Source organism: Drosophila persimilis, unplaced genomic scaffold (genome assembly GCF_003286085.1).
Source record: "Drosophila persimilis strain 14011-0111.01,24,50 unplaced genomic scaffold, DperRS2 tig00000735-arrow-arrow-pilon, whole genome shotgun sequence".
NCBI lineage: Eukaryota > Metazoa > Arthropoda > Insecta > Diptera > Drosophilidae > Drosophila > Drosophila persimilis.
In genome coordinates, this window is record NW_020825346.1 from 966,956 (window position 1) to 982,376 (window position 15,421).

Below are 15,421 nucleotides of genomic sequence, written 5' to 3' on the forward strand. Positions count from 1 at the left end.
CCGCATTAGGCCAGCACCGCCCGCCTCCCCCTTTGGTGCCCAACCCAAGCAAACCAATGACCATCCATGCCCCAACACCCATTCTACGGCCAGTGGCGTCGACGTTGCGTCAACATCAGGTGCAAACTGTGGGCCCTGACACTGCCAATTGATTTTGATTTTGCGTCTAATTCATTGCTGGGTCAGAGGGCAGAGGGTGCACAGGGAGGAGGGGGGTAGCCAGAGGCGAGAGCGAGCCGAGGATGCACAGGTTGAAATTAATTTTAAATATTTAAAGAGTTGCCAGCCCGGGCAGCGTTTAAGCAGACATTAAGTTAATAAAACTCCAAGGACGCGCACCTCCGCCACCCATCCGCCCAAATGCATGTGCGAGTACTGAGAGTCATAGGGAGTCGTACCCGTAGTCGTACCCGTCGTCGTACCCGTAGTCGTAGTGGTAGTCCTCATGCTGTTAACTTAATTATGCAGCTGCCAGGATGTGCTAGGACCAGGATGTGTCCATATATGTGGTGGTGTGGCCTTATGGCTGTGTGCGTGCCATCGTTACGCCAGGAAAGAGAATTTATGAAATTTTTATGACTCTCACTTGACATTGCGCACAGACAACGAAGACATCAGACCTGGGTGCGAGTATGTCCTGAAAGTATAATCCCGCTGACAAACACCTTCCCAGAGAAAGGCTGGTGTCGACGCACTGGCCTGCAAATCAAAGGAATGGCAATCGCAATCCTTTCACTGGCTGTCAGAGTGAGCTTAAACGAAACGAAGCCAGTGCATCAAACTTCAAGGCCTTGGCCCAGCCAAAAATACCCAACATGACAGGACAGGATCCATCCTATGCTCCAGCAAGGCAGAATAGGACAGAACAGGACAGGACAGGACAGGACAGGACAGGACAGGACTAAAGACCAAAAACATCAGCTCCCCCAAACAGAGAGGAGCAAAGACAGCAAAAGGAGCAGACTAGCAATGGGAACTGGAACTGGGACTGGGAGTGGGAGTGGGACTGGGTTCAGAACAGCAAACGGATTTGAGGCGACAGATTGATGTTGATGCGAAGAGCAGCTACAAAGATGGATGAAGTGGCAGATAGATGGCTGTTCTTGTGGCACCCACCGCTCCCATCTGCCCCCATCTGCGCCCCATCTGCCCCCCCATCTGCCCCCATCTGCCACCCATAAATGTCAAGCAATGAAAATGTTTGCCCAGATAGCCGTGCTCGTGTCGGGAGCCGTAAAGAAAATGTTGCTCCATTTTGCTGTCGGTGCTGCTGTTATACCTTGTTAGCTCTTGTGTAGATTTTGGCCGTGCCTTCTCGCTCCCTCTCGCTCTCTGAGGCCCCGTCTGCTCCCCAGGTTTCAGCTGGCTCCATCTTAATGCCAAGCGAAGCGTGCGCCGCACACGAACGCTCCTCCTGCCCCATCCGTTTTGTGGCATTCCAGAAAACGAAAACATATTTTCCATGCGACTGCACAAAGCGTTGCGGGGCGCACAGCCAAGCTCACATACGGATATCTCCATCTCTGCTGGATGGAGCTCTGCTCACTTTTGGGATAACCATCCCCCCCCACACACACACACACATCACACACAGACCCCAGACCCGCTGAATGTGTGTGCCTTGTGGGTATTTTCTATGGTTTTTTGTTGTACTTTGGTACTTCTTCCACTCTGCACTGTTGTTGCTGTTAATCCTTTTCGAAATTTTTAGTTTGATTGTTGGGAAAATATTTTAAGCCCCAGGCACAACACATATTACACACCGCACGCATTAGCATAACGCGGGCCATGGGAAAGGAAAACTCGCACGGGCCTAGGCCGAGACGTTGACGGTGACGGTAGCGGAGGTGTGTGGGGTGTGCAGAATATAATGAAACGGAGATGGAGCGGCTGAGCCCTAAGGGGGAATGTGCTTTGGAGCGCTGCTCTAGCTTTAATAGGATTTCAAGAGAGCCTCTTTTGGGTGAAACCAACAGCGTTTTTCCTATTTACTAATGATATCCTCATGCGATCCAAGTATGTTATTTATTCTGCATTTGAATAAGGTTCTAGATAAGATTCCGCGCTTATTTCTACTGGGCTGCCACTTGGCATCCAAGGAGCCCCGCCCAACAACTTTATTCGGTGTTTTGGTAAGCTTCAGGATCAGTTAAATACTTTAGAAGATAACAGTTTTATTTGATTAGGGTGCAACCTGGGATCCACTTATAGTCCACAAACATTCCAAAGCGCTTTTCGATATTTTAATAATCTTCAGACACATGTTTCTTTTAGATTGATACGTAGGATCCACCTAACAGCCACATACAATCCACAGATTTATTTACAATACACATACGGTCCACACTATTACTCTTAAATTAAACATACTTCATCATCGGTGAAATGCTCTAGGAGCTAACAAGTTATTTCGTTTGTTAGCTATCTTAAGATCCACATATAGTCCACATGCAATCGAACACTCTATTCGAACCTTTAATAATCTTCAGACACATATCTGTTAGATTGCTAGTTGGGATCCACATAAAGTCCACATACATTCCAAGGATAACCTTCATCGGTGAAATTCTCTAGGAGCTAACAAGTTTATTTCATTTCGGAGAAATCCTGAGATCCACTTATAGTCCACATACAATCGACCACTCTATTCGGTATTTTCATAATCTGCAGACACATATTTCACTTAGACTGCAACTTGGGATCCACTTACGTTCCACGCTCTTATTCCTAATTCAAATACACTTCATCATCAGTGAAATGCTCTAAGAGCGAAAACTTTTAAAATAAATGTATGTATCTTGCTCCCATGATTCCAGCAGCGCCCCCTCCACCCACCAAGCAAACTTTAATGAAGTTCCACACCTTGAAAACGCCCAAAGCGAAACTGTTCTTAATTAGCCTGCCCGACAGCGAAAAAGAGAACTGCCTGGCGAATGCAAATTAAGCCCGATAAATGCCTGGCCATAGCAATTGCGCACTGACAATCGAGCAAACCGTCAGCAATCGCTCTCAATGACATTGATTGGCTTCCCCTGCCCGCGCCCCTGCCACTGTTCTGGTGCTCGTGCTTGGCATTCCGTTTTGGTCAGGACAATTAAATATTTGCCTGTCTTATATCTGCCATTTGTTTTTGCTCTGATCCGCTCTGTTCGGCAGCATCCCCTCCAATAAACCCCCAGACGAGACGAGACCAGGCCAGGCCAGGCCAGGCCAGGCAGCGGTCGCGACAGAACTCGTTACTGTCACGGCCTGTTGCCGCTCGGACATGACAAAGGTTGACATTGTGCCTGAATTTATTAAAACAACTGCCAGAAGGAGGCGTAACATGGCCTCACGTCCCCAACGACCCCAACCACCCTTGACTCCCACTCCACTACCAGTGGCTCCGTGGCTTATAAAAGGATGTTCGTGCCACTGCATCCCTTTCGCTTGCTCATGGTGTTTCCCTTTTCCTCTTTCGTTACAGTTTATTGGCAACAATAATGGTCAGCACAACATTGACAACATTGGCTGCTGGACAAACAACTAGTAGCAATAATCATCATCACCACCACCATCATCACCACCAGCAGCAGCAGCAGCAGCAGCAGCAACTGCAACAGCAGCAACAGTTGCCCTACCAGCGACTGCCGCCACACGCCACAGCTTCCACAGGGGCAGCAGGATCACTGGCAGCAACCGGCAACCCGTCCCGCAGCTTCTATGCGCTGAACGGTCTGGAGCACGACTGCGACGGCAACAGCAGCAGCAACAACTATCCGCAGCAGCAGCAGTCCTCTTCTCCGCTAAACGATCAGATCAGCCTGCTCTTCCCGAAGTGCCGGCCCAAGCAGCAGCAGCAGCAGCAGCAGCAACACCAGCAGCAGCGACATGAGCTCCACACGGATGTGAATCTTAACAGAAGCAGCAGCCCCACCACTGTAGCAGCCCCTGCGGCCACGGATCCCGCTGCCACGCAGAGCAGCACGCCCAGCTACTACAAGAGCGTCAACATCATAACACAGTCGCCGCCGCCGCACTCGGCCTCGTCACACTCCTCGGAGTCGCTCTCCTCGGTGACGCCGCGTATATCCACAAATCCGTTCCTGTGCGCCCCACTGACACCGCCCACACCGCCGCCACCGCCGCTGCACAGCTCTGCCGCACTTCCAGTCGAGGGTGAGGGTGAGGGTGAATCGGAGGGATCCAGAGACGGATCCAGAGACGGCGTTGCTGCTGGTGGAGCGGGTGCCGGAGCTGAAGAGGAAGTAGACGAGACCGTCCTGGCGGCAGGCTATCCGGCCTCCTTTTACTACCACACGGGCGAGACCAGGCGTGGCCAGAGCACCTACCCCGAGATGCCGCGCAAACGGAGCACAGGCCTGCCCACCAGCGCCAGTGCAAGCGCCATCAGCAGCAGGCAGCAATCACTGCACAACGGCGGCAGCAACGTGAACGGAACTGCCAGCAATGGCAATACTCAGAGTCAGGTGCAGAGCCAGAGCCAGAGCCAGAATCCCTTCATCAAGGAGAACTATTGGGAGACAGCTCCCATGCGAGCCAGTTCCCTGCTGCACTCTCCGACGGAGTACGCGGAGTACGCGGAGGAGCAGCAGCAGCAGCATCAACAGCAGCAACAGCAGCAACATCTGCAAGCCTCCGCCCGGCGGGCATACCACCAACAGCGGGAGCAGATGGCCACACAGCTGTACGGCTTGGCCCAGCGACAGCCAACACAGCAGCCGCCGGCGCACATCCTCCGTGTCGGACGGAGCCCGATCAACCGCAGCTACACGGCATCCCAGCAGCAGCAGCCGCAGCAGCAGCAGCAATCCGTAAACAATGCCTGTGCGGACGGACTGACCCCACTGGCCAGCCACTATCTATACGGAAGCAAGTCCTCTTTGGATCAACACGGGGCCGGGGACTGGGAGCCGCGGGAGCAGCGCAAACTGAGGATGCGCGAGGAGCGGGAACGGGAGAGGGAGATCCTGTTGCTTGAGCAGGAGGTGCTGGCGGCACGGGAAAACCACCTGACCCACTTGACGGGGCAGCAGCAGCAGCGCAAGCGGCATGGACACGGCGAGGACAGGGAGCGTGAGAGGGAGCGCGATCATCGTCTGGTCAATGGTAGCGCAGCAGGCAATGAGGGTGTCTACGGATCGGCGGATCCCGGCGACAGCTGGCAGCGTAAGTATTCATTACCAATCCTTCCCAGAAATCACCAAGAACTGGGCGGTACCAATGGGTCGTCGCATCCCGCTGGAGTACTCGTATGGAGATGTAAGCCCCATTCGAAATTGCTTCCGAGTAGGCACTGAATGTGAATGGGTCCTGTCCTATACTGTCCTGTGGTTGCCGGACTCTGGCCACATTTGCCGCCTGAAGAGCCCTCAGCAGCGAGCGGTGGAGCGGTTGAGTGGTTGCCTGTGCCCGAGGCCATGCTCCGGACGATTTTAGGGGCAGCATGTGAATCGCTTCCGACTGGCTGCATAGCCAGCATTGATGTCCGGGGTCCGGGTAATTGAATTGCAAATCAAGCGTAATGAAGTGTACGGCAAACATGAACAAATGGAGCCCGACAAAGGGAGGGACGGTGGTCGGGCGGCGGTGAACAAAGGCGGTAGGAAATGCTCCAAAGTGGAATTTAATTGATTGCAATTAATTGGCATGCCAAGCCGTCGGACTGATGTCTGTCCGCCCTCAGCCATTACTCATCCATTAGCATTGCCATTGCCATTACCAATTGCCAGTGGCCCTAACCTCATCCTCATCCACTTGTCCACTCATCCGCTCTGTCCTTTCCAGATCTGCGCGTTACAACCGAAGGGATTGTGGCCGAGGAAAGCAGCTGCAAGCATCCCAGCAAGCTGATAGAGAAGAGCCTGCCCATGCCACAGTCGCAGTCCCAATCGCAGTCCCAGTCGCAGTCGCAGTCCCAGTCGCAGTTGCAGCTGCAGTTGCAATCCGGCCTAAGGAGCCTTGAGGAGGCAGCCATGTATCGGGAGCACAAGCTAGATGCTTGGCAACTGGAGCGCAACTACACGCTGGCCGTGGAGTCGCGTCACGGCATTATAGGTGGGAGAGGGCCAGACAACACTTGAACGACTCGCACTCTAATCACTTCTCTGTGCCCCATTTCTACTCCCCACAGAATACGAAGGCTCTCCCCGGCGCATTGGTGGCTGGGGGGCAGTGACTGCAGCAGCGGCAGCCTCGGCAGCGGACGAAAGCGAACCACCAGCAACTGCGGCAGCAGCAGCAGCACCGCAGCAGCAGCTTCCCATGGCCGCTGTGCCACCGTTGAGCTCAACTGCCACCTCGCTGCAGAGAACGGCGGCCCGGGCAGCCCTTGCCGCACTGGCCCAGACCCAGAACCACATTCAGAACCCCTCGCAGGCGCCACAACCACCGCAGCAATTGCAGGCCTATCCTGTGCGCCCGGGCTTTCCACAGGTACATGTTCCAGAGATATACAGACATCCATATGTATATGTGGCGTACTAATAACTCTGCCTCTTGTAGCGCATCCTTTCGCCGCCTCATCGCGAGCCCCGCAGCTGCTCCCCTCAGCCGCCGCAGCACGCGGCACCACAGCACCACACGAGCATGATGAGCAACCACAGCAACAACCACACGAACACCAACAAACTACAGCAGCCGGTGAGCAGCGACACCAATGCGGAGGACACCAGCAACGATGTGTCCGAAATTGGCACCATCTCCGACCTGACCACGCCTGAAGCGGTGGCCAACGAGGTGGCCAGCAGGTCGGCCACGCCACCAATGCACACAACACCAGCACCAGCACCAGCACCAGTACCAGCACCACCGACAGCGTGCTGCTCAACAACAGGAGCAGGAGCAGGGGCAGGGGCAGGGGCAGGAGCGGGACCAGGACCTGGAGTTGGAGTTGGACCACTGAGCCTCCACACAAAATCATCGACCTTTGATTACCTCTACGAGTTCTCGGAGACGCGCAAGGTGCTGGAGGAGTTCTTCAAGTGCCCCTCGACCGACGAGCAGCCCATCATGGAGAACGGCAGCGATGTGGACAGCATTGTGAGTACTCCTGCCAGTTATCAGAAGTCATGGTACTAGTCTCCACCATTTAATCGATCTTGTGTGCGTACTTCTGGGTCTAGACCGGGTATCTCCAAGTATAAGTAATCTCTGATCTCTACTTCACACGGAGATTTGCTCTCCTACTATCTACTCCACCCCAATCTCTCGCTCACCAAATCCCAATCAAGTTTTCAATCAAGTTTCCCTTTAAATCATAAGTCAAAAGTCGAAATTTTAAGAAGAATATGCCCCGCGTTCCGTACACATGGCGCCAGCCCGACTTTCCTGGCGACGGCAGCGACCTGGCCTGGCTGCAGCCCACCCTGCTGATCATCTGCAAAAATGCCAATCTGGAGCAGGCCATAAAGCCCCTGCTGCGGACCCTGAAGCAACCGCTTGCACCCCGCACTGTGGCCGCCGTCTGCGTGCATGAGACGATGCGCTCGGCATTCCAGGACGCAGTGTGCCAGGCGATGGAGATGCTGCACACCAAGGTGCAGAGCCACGACTACTATACGAGGGCACTGCGGATGATTGCTTGCCTGCGGGCCGAGACGGTGGGCATCCTGCAGTACGACGATATCCGCTTCAAGAGCAAACTGGCCCCCGGCTCGCCCGTGATCGTCTGCGGGTTCGACCAGAGCTTCTTCAGTGTGGCCCACCCCAGTACCGTGGTGACGCTGCACACCTTCCGGAACGCCTTCGAGCTGCCCCAACTGGTGGCCCGGGAGCGGCTGATCTTCACCAGCGCCGCCGTCTGGGGCGGCAGGATGTGCGACACCTTCGAGGCGACCCTCCAGCTGCCAGCCATCTCCACGGTGTACATCAACTGCCACGAGGTGTCGCTGGCCCCCATCGAGGAGTACTTTGCGGTCCGGCTGCCGCATGTGGTGATGGCGAACCACTTTCACTACGAGGTGCTCCTCCACAACGATCGCGTTTGGGCCATTGTCTATCCGGCCGAGGTCAACTGGCATCCGTCAAATGATCCTCAAACAGAGCCTCCGTTGGAGGATCCAGGGGCCTTGAAGGGGAATGACAGTGGTCAGAAGACTACGTCTTGATCCTTAATCCCTAGTTGTATTTTATTTAATATTATTATTATGCGAATACATTGCGAGTAACTTGGGAAGAACAGAAATCTGGAATATCTGGGAGATATACCATTATAGCCATGATCCTCACTCACACTGTCATCTCTCGTTCTGTTTTGCAGGACATACAGTACGAGTTCCACAGCAACTTTGAGCGCGACGAGGAGGAGCTGGTCGAAGATGAGGAGGAGGACGATGACGTGGACGTCGACGGGGACGGGGACGACGAGGAGAACGATGAGGCAGAGGACGAGGACGAGCACATCGCGCAGGACCAGGAGCACGACGAGGTTCAGGACCACGACCAGGACCGGGACTATCGCCAGCAGCAGCAGCAAGCCCCCTCCTCAGACCTGTCCCGAGACGTAGAGCGTCATGTCTACGGGGGATACACCCAGCCGCAGATGCAGCAGAGTCAGCCCATGCCCGTGGGAGTAGGCATGGGCGTGGGCGTGGGCGTGGGCGTCTCGGGACGTAGGCCACACTACAGCAGCGGCAGCCCCCTGATGCGGGACTTTGACTTCTTCCTGGACTCTGCCAGCCGGAGCAGCGGCGAACGGGACGGTGAGCAGGATGGCCTCAACCACAATCAACTGCTGAGCACCGGAAGCGGCAGTGGGCTCGGCCAGAGCGTGGGTGTGGGCGTCGGCCCGGCCGGGGGCCACAACTACCGCTACTCGCCGGAGACCACCGACTACGACTCCAACTGTGGCGATCTGGACAGTGAGTAGAGGCTATGGGGATTGTATGAGGACATGCGGGCTAACTGGTGCCCCATTTATTGCAGGTCTTTCTGGGGAGATGAACGGAGGCGTGTCGACCTCGTGCTCGAACTACGCCAAGTACTATGCCTCCGCCATGCCCGTGCTGGAGGACGGACTCTCCTCGGGCCACACCAGCGACACCGAGAACAACAACAATAAGAACCTGCAGCAGGCCGGCGTCCAGGGGGGCCCGGGCCAGGGTCAGTGCCCAAACAGCCTGAGTGCCAGCACCAGCATCGGTGGCAGCGGCGGCATCTCCATGCTGATGGACATGAAGCGCCTATCCACCAACAACAGCCTCAACAGCATGCACAACCTGACCACCGCCTCCACCACGGACAGCAACGGCGGCCACGGCCACCTCGTCAACAGTCCCAGTCCCAGCAATGGGCTCGCCAAGCAGCCACCGCCGATGCCACAGCCCCGGGAGCTGCTCGGCCAGAGTCCCAGCCAGACCCAGAGCCACAGCCACAGCCAGAACAAAGTGTTCAAGAACATCGATCCCGACCTGGACTCGCTCTATTCGATCAGTAAGTGTGTGCCACACGTGGCAGATGGGACAAATGTGGCAGGTGTCTAATTTCCCAATCTCTTACCTTTTTGTACAGGTGTTTTCCATCGACCGGACACGGTGCAGATGACGCCGCCGCCGCCGGCTCCAGCGCCGCATCGCAAGCCCAATAGCAGTAGCGCAGCAGATGTCGATCTGCTGCAGCCGAGCAGCAAGCACACGCCCCTGGCGTCGGCCATCAGCTCAACGCTGCAGCGCAGCTCCCCCACCACCCCGTCGGGCAGTGGTGGTTTGGGGTCAGGCCCGGGTAAGCCCAGGAGTGCGGGGAGCAACGGTAGCAGCAATGGAACCGGAACCGGAACCGGAACCGGAACCGGAAACGGCAACGGAGTGTTGGGAGGCGTACCGCCGCCGATTCCGGAAAGAAGCAGCTTGATGACGGCGCAGCAGCGATCGCCTTCGCCGGTGATAAGCTCGCCCGTGTGGCTGTCCCGGCACCTGGACGGTGGTGTCGGCAAGGGGCTGCTCGAGTCCGGGTCGGACAACCATTCGAAGAACCACAGTGCGGACGAGGACGATGTGGACACTGACCTGGAGACGGACCGCCTGCTGGGACACCAGCGGCTGGACGACCAGGGCTACTACGACGAGAACAAAAGCTGGGACCGCAAGCCGCGCTCCTCGCTGCTCTCGAAAATCTCACCCAAGCAGCAAATGCCCAGCACGAAGACGCGGAATGGCTACAACGCTCTGCTCAGCTCCACGCCGGAGCTGCTGCCGCCACCACCCATACCCCCAAAGAGCTCCTCCGGCAGCGGCGGCAAGCTGCTCGACCTCGTCGGGGGCATGGTCCAGCGCAGCATATCACGCAGCTCCTCGGAGCACAGCGAGAAATCGCCCAGCAAGATGCAGTTGCAGGCCCAGCAGTCCGGGTCGACCGTTGGCGATCCTGTGGATGTGGTGGCCTCGGCCGTGGTGGCTGCCTCGGTGGCATCGGCTCCGCCCTTGGAAAGTCCCGGCAACGGCGGCGGATCCGACCGTTCCGTAAACGGTGGCGGAGGTGGCGGCATCATCAAGCTGGAGGCGGAGAACGGCAGTCTCAACGGAGGAATCAACATCACAGCAGCAGTGGCCGGAGGAGCAGGAGCAGGAGCTGGGAGCAGTGTGGCCAATCCCGGAGCCGTGACCACCGCAGTGAATGCTGGCAGCAACAACAGCAGCGGCAGCGGCGCCGGCAGCAACAGCAACAGCGGCTGCGGCAGCGGCAGCGGCGAGAAAAAAGTGAAAAAGAGTAAGAGCAAAGAAGGTAAATGCGTTGGGTTTACCCTTCGTTCGATTGTTCCGCATTCTATTGTACTATCGTATAACCAACCACTCGTATATCTGCTACTCCTATGTATACACTATGTACTCGTACACCATTGTGTAATCTGAGCTCTGGTTCGTTGATGTGGTTCGTTGATGTTGTCATGCTGAACAAATTCAAGAAAGTAAGCGATCTCCGGCCTGCCGTAGATTCCAATACCCCTGCAGATCCAAGCCCAAGCCCAAGTCCAGGGGAAGCCCACAGTCACAGTTTGAAGTTGTCCGATTAAGTATCGGTCGAGTATCGGCTTTTCCGAGAGTTGGGCAGAGACCCAACATTCTGATCCTTAGAAATTTGTATGCATCCCTCTGATTCGCTGAAAGCCCTCTGCAGGGGTATTCCCAACGAATTGAAGAATATAATTCGAAATTCGCAGCCAACGTACGCCATTGTGAATCGTAATGTGCAATTGATAAACTATATAAATATTAATCCATATATATATACTCGTATATATATTTATATATAATTTCTCTGTATTTTATCGCATATTTATTTGCGTATTTTTTGCATGCGTCGTTCGTTCGTTCGTTCTACCAAAAAACCAAACTCAACTCTTCATTTTACTGTGTCTGTGTGTGTGTACAATACTTTGTAAGATACAATTTCATTATGTATTAGCATCTAAGATCCAACACTAACAAGAAAACACGAAACAAACCAAAGTCCAAGTCAAAGGGCAAACTCACTCCAGGGACTCTTTCAGATTAACAATACTCGTAGGATTACCATTTGATTCGTACCGATACTGACTGACAGTTGCGTGGGTTAGGAAAGGAGAACAAGGTATCCGGACTATATATACTCGTATACCCAACCTTCACAGTGGAATGACATGATCCGTACCACTACTGACTTCACGACGTATCCGATTGAAATGAAACTTGACAGTGCCGTGGGCTATAAAGGAGAACAAGATATCTGGACTATATGTACTCATATATCCCAGCTTCACAGTGGAATGACATGATCCGTACCAATACTGACTGCATTACGTATCCGATTGAAATGAAACTGGACAGTGCCGTGGGTTATAAAGGAGAACAAGATATCTGGACTATATATACTCGTATATCCCACCTTCGCAGTATAATGACAGTTACGACACAACTTTTGAAATAAACTTCTGATTGATTAGGCTAGCTATGCCAATTATAGCTTCTGCGATAGGGTCTGGAGGGAGTCTAATAATACGGATTTAGGTACTCTATCACTGACACTCAAGCACCAATCACATACACTGACCAGCGTATACTCGACATGTACTCTATAATGCCTGATATTGCTTAGACCCGAATGCTAATCGGACTGTCCGTCTTGTAGGCGGCGCAGTGCTAATCGAGGGCGTCCTCTTCAGGGCCAAGTACTTGGGCTCCACGCAGCTGGTCTGCGAGGGTCAGCCCACAAAGTCGACGCGCATGATGCAGGCCGAGGAGGCCGTCTCCCGTATCAAGGTAAAGTTTTCCCCTTCCCGTCCCCTCTTCAGTCCAGCCCAACCAAACCACCACGCTCTCTTTCGATTGCTCTTCTCCATTTGATGTTTTTTTTTTTTTTTTTTTACCATCTAAAGACGTATGTATGGGTGATTGGGTGCCTCCTAGACCGCTATCCCCGCCACAGAGTAGTGCCAGAGGGTGGCCAAAGTGGATTCAAATCAGCCAAAACATTCAGTGGGATCCTTGCGGATCTTTCCAAAACAATTATCAACTTGATAACATTTTAATCATTCAATTTTGGTCTTTAATTTTTCCAAAAGTCGAATTCTAAATGGGTTTTCGAGTGATTCAATTTGAATCAACTAAGACCAATACTTCGAGTCTTTCCATACTTATTAAACGAATTATTCTTTCTCTTTTTGTTCCGAAATATCAATCGAAGACCCTAATTAAAATTTTCTGCAATGGCCACCGACTGGAAAAACTCTCTGGCCCGCTGCTGAACCCAAGGCCTACTGCATTTTGTGCTAAATTTTCAGCTAGTTTGATCCCCAACCGATTCTTGTTTTTTGATTTGACACCATCCCCCGCACCCCCAACCCTTGCCCCGCCAAAGACAGTAATCGTCTTGAAGCGAAGCCGATTTGAGAGGGAGAGAAGCGCATTAACTCTTTACTATATATATATTTTCATGCATCACCTCCTCCACATCAACTGCTCCGCATCCGCGACGATCAACCACCACGCTAAACCAATCCACGTATCGCCATGCAAACCAATGAAACAAAATAAAAAACACAACAAAATATAAAAACAAAAAAAAAACAATAACAATAAAACCAATTCGCATATTCCACCATAGGCCCTGGTAAGTACCGGAAACACTAGAAAACCCCACCCGTACACCCACCTCTGCAGGGTGACCGAATGGAAAGATTGTATTTGAATACTCGGTCACACTGTGGTCACACCTTTGACACCCTACCCCCTAACACCCGTCCCCCTCCGAACCAAGCTCTCTGATTAGCCTGATTTGCCTTGAATTTAATTGAATTGAAGACATTTGCCCCGCCGTAAATTTTGTGTTCCCCGAAAGCGATGCTTGCCCACCAGCCAACCGCCAACCGCCAAGAACCTTGCAAACCCACGCCAGTCCTCGCCTTTCCTCCTTCTTTTCCTTTTATGGCATACAATATGGTACTTGAGGTGGGGTACTCGCAACTAATCCACAATCACAACTGCTTTTAGGCACCCGATGGCGATGTCCAGCCCAGCACCGAAGTGGATCTATTTATATCAACGGAGAAGATCATGGTGCTGAACACCGACTTGAAGGAGATCATGATGGATCACGCACTGCGCACGATCTCCTATATAGCGGACATTGGGGATCTGGTGGTGCTGATGGCTCGACGCCGCTTTGTGCCGCAGGACATCGACGATGCTCCCAAGCCGAACCGTACGCCCAAGATGATCTGTCACGTGTTTGAGAGCGACGAAGCGCAGTTCATTGCCCAGTCCATAGGCCAGGCCTTCCAGGTGGCCTACATGGAGTTCCTCAAGGCCAACGGCATCGAAGACCATCGATTCGTCAAGGAGATGGACTACCAGGAGGTGCTTAACAGCCAGGAGATCTTTGGCGACGAGCTCGAGATCTTTGCCAAGAAGGAGCTGCAAAAGGAGGTCGTTGTGCCCAAGGCCAAGGGCGAGATCCTCGGTGTGGTCATTGTCGAGAGCGGCTGGGGCTCCATGCTCCCCACCGTCGTCATTGCCAACCTGATGAGCTCCGGCGCGGCGGCCCGGTGCGGCCAACTGAACATCGGCGATCAGCTGATCGCCATCAACGGACTGAGCCTCGTCGGCCTGCCGCTCTCCACCTGCCAGACGTACATCAAGAACACCAAAAACCAAACAGTCGTCAAGTTCACAGTGGTGCCCTGCGCCCCCGTTGTCGAGGTGAAGATCAAGCGGCCAGAGACCAAATATCAGCTGGGATTCAGTGTTCAGAATGGCGTGGTAAGTCCCCGATCAGAGATTAATATTTATCGAACAACTGCCACATTATACATATATATTTTGCCTTTAACAGATCTGCAGTCTTCTGCGGGGCGGCATAGCCGAGCGAGGTGGTGTCCGCGTTGGCCATCGCATCATTGAGATCAACAACCAGAGCGTGGTGGCAGTGCCCCACGAGAAGATCGTCAACTTGCTCGCCACATCAGTGGGGGAGGTAAGAGGCATAGCTGGGATCAGTCATCAAGACTATATAGACTATATGCACAACGATTCCATTTGCAGATACTCATGAAGACGATGCCCACATCCATGTTCCGCCTGCTCACCGGCCAGGAGAATCCCATATATATTTAAGCTCTGGGAAGAGGGGGAAATGCAAGACGGTAGACGATAGACGATAGATGATAGATGATGATATTGTTAACTACAAAACCATATGGAAGATATTATGATATATAGTATATGTCTGTGTGTGTACGCTTGCATATAGAGTGTACATACATATCTGTGTATGTATATGCGTGTATAGGCTTAGGAAGATATGATTTAGCTTACCTATATCTACATAATATATCTATTTTTTTTTGTTTGTTAGTAAACTAAACAAATTTCGATCGGGGCGACAGCAGCTACTACGACAAATAAAGAAGGGGAGGCGACACCCGACGACAGCACACATGGCACATGGCACATGGCACAGGGCACAGGACACGCCTTTTTGCAAGCTTAGTAATAATAGTCAATAAAATGTGGCCCCGATCGGCGGAGTGACTAAACGTATATCCATAGTGCATATAACTACATATATACATATATACGAACACGATGACCTTTTTGCGAAAACGTCCTTAGCTTAGTTGAACAGCGCCAACATTATAGAACAGAAACAGAAAAGAACAGATCATCAGAAGAACAGAAAAGAACAGATTGAAACAGATCGGAACAGATCAGAGAGTACTGCAGTTAGCCACCGTTATACCCGACCCAATTCCACTACTGTTCTCCCCAGATATCTGCCCACTTACATGCATATATACTATATAAAGAACCACTGGAACACTGAAGCACAAGGCAAACAGAGCGAAAACCTTCAAGCTAGTCAGCAGCTAGACAGCAGGCAGTCGGCTGCTCTTCTGATATGCATATAAAGTATATATATTCGATATATACGTATAATCCACACACTATAT

At 52.9% G+C, this 15,421-nt stretch overlaps 2 protein-coding genes across 5 annotated transcripts in view; both read left to right on the forward strand.

Annotated features, from left to right (window-relative positions):
• Positions 1 to 15,421, forward strand: part of LOC6599209 (AF4/FMR2 family member 4) — a 79,335-nt gene extending 63,914 nt beyond the window's left edge. The window contains exons 3-14 of one of the 4 annotated variants that reach the window (XM_026992479.1): positions 3,467 to 5,169; positions 5,788 to 6,057; positions 6,134 to 6,435; positions 6,505 to 7,041; positions 8,261 to 8,861; positions 8,926 to 9,432; positions 9,511 to 10,719; positions 12,103 to 12,233; positions 13,078 to 13,083; positions 13,464 to 14,231; positions 14,305 to 14,445; positions 14,514 to 15,421. In XM_026992479.1, coding sequence (XP_026848280.1) covers positions 3,483 to 5,169; positions 5,788 to 6,057; positions 6,134 to 6,435; positions 6,505 to 7,041; positions 8,261 to 8,861; positions 8,926 to 9,432; positions 9,511 to 10,719; positions 12,103 to 12,233; positions 13,078 to 13,083; positions 13,464 to 14,231; positions 14,305 to 14,445; positions 14,514 to 14,585 — 6,231 coding nt within the window. In that variant the 5' untranslated portion in view covers positions 3,467 to 3,482 and the 3' untranslated portion in view covers positions 14,586 to 15,421. The remainder of the gene's footprint in view (positions 1 to 3,466; positions 5,170 to 5,787; positions 6,058 to 6,133; positions 6,436 to 6,504; positions 7,042 to 8,260; positions 8,862 to 8,925; positions 9,433 to 9,510; positions 10,720 to 12,102; positions 12,234 to 13,077; positions 13,084 to 13,463; positions 14,232 to 14,304; positions 14,446 to 14,513) is intronic. The other 3 variants (XM_026992481.1, XM_026992480.1, XM_026992482.1) reach the window with 3 other exon arrangements.
• On the forward strand, positions 7,236 to 8,194 carry LOC6599208. The gene has a single exon (XM_002024296.2). The coding sequence runs from the start codon at positions 7,290 to 7,292 to the stop codon at positions 8,106 to 8,108; it is 819 nt and encodes a 272-aa protein (XP_002024332.1). The 5' UTR covers positions 7,236 to 7,289; the 3' UTR covers positions 8,109 to 8,194.

What these genes read in the sequence shown, in the direction of transcription:
- LOC6599208 (XM_002024296.2), top strand. Translation starts at nt 7,290, where the DNA reads ATGCCCCGCGTTCCGTACACATGGCGCCAGCCCGACTTTCCTGGCGAC.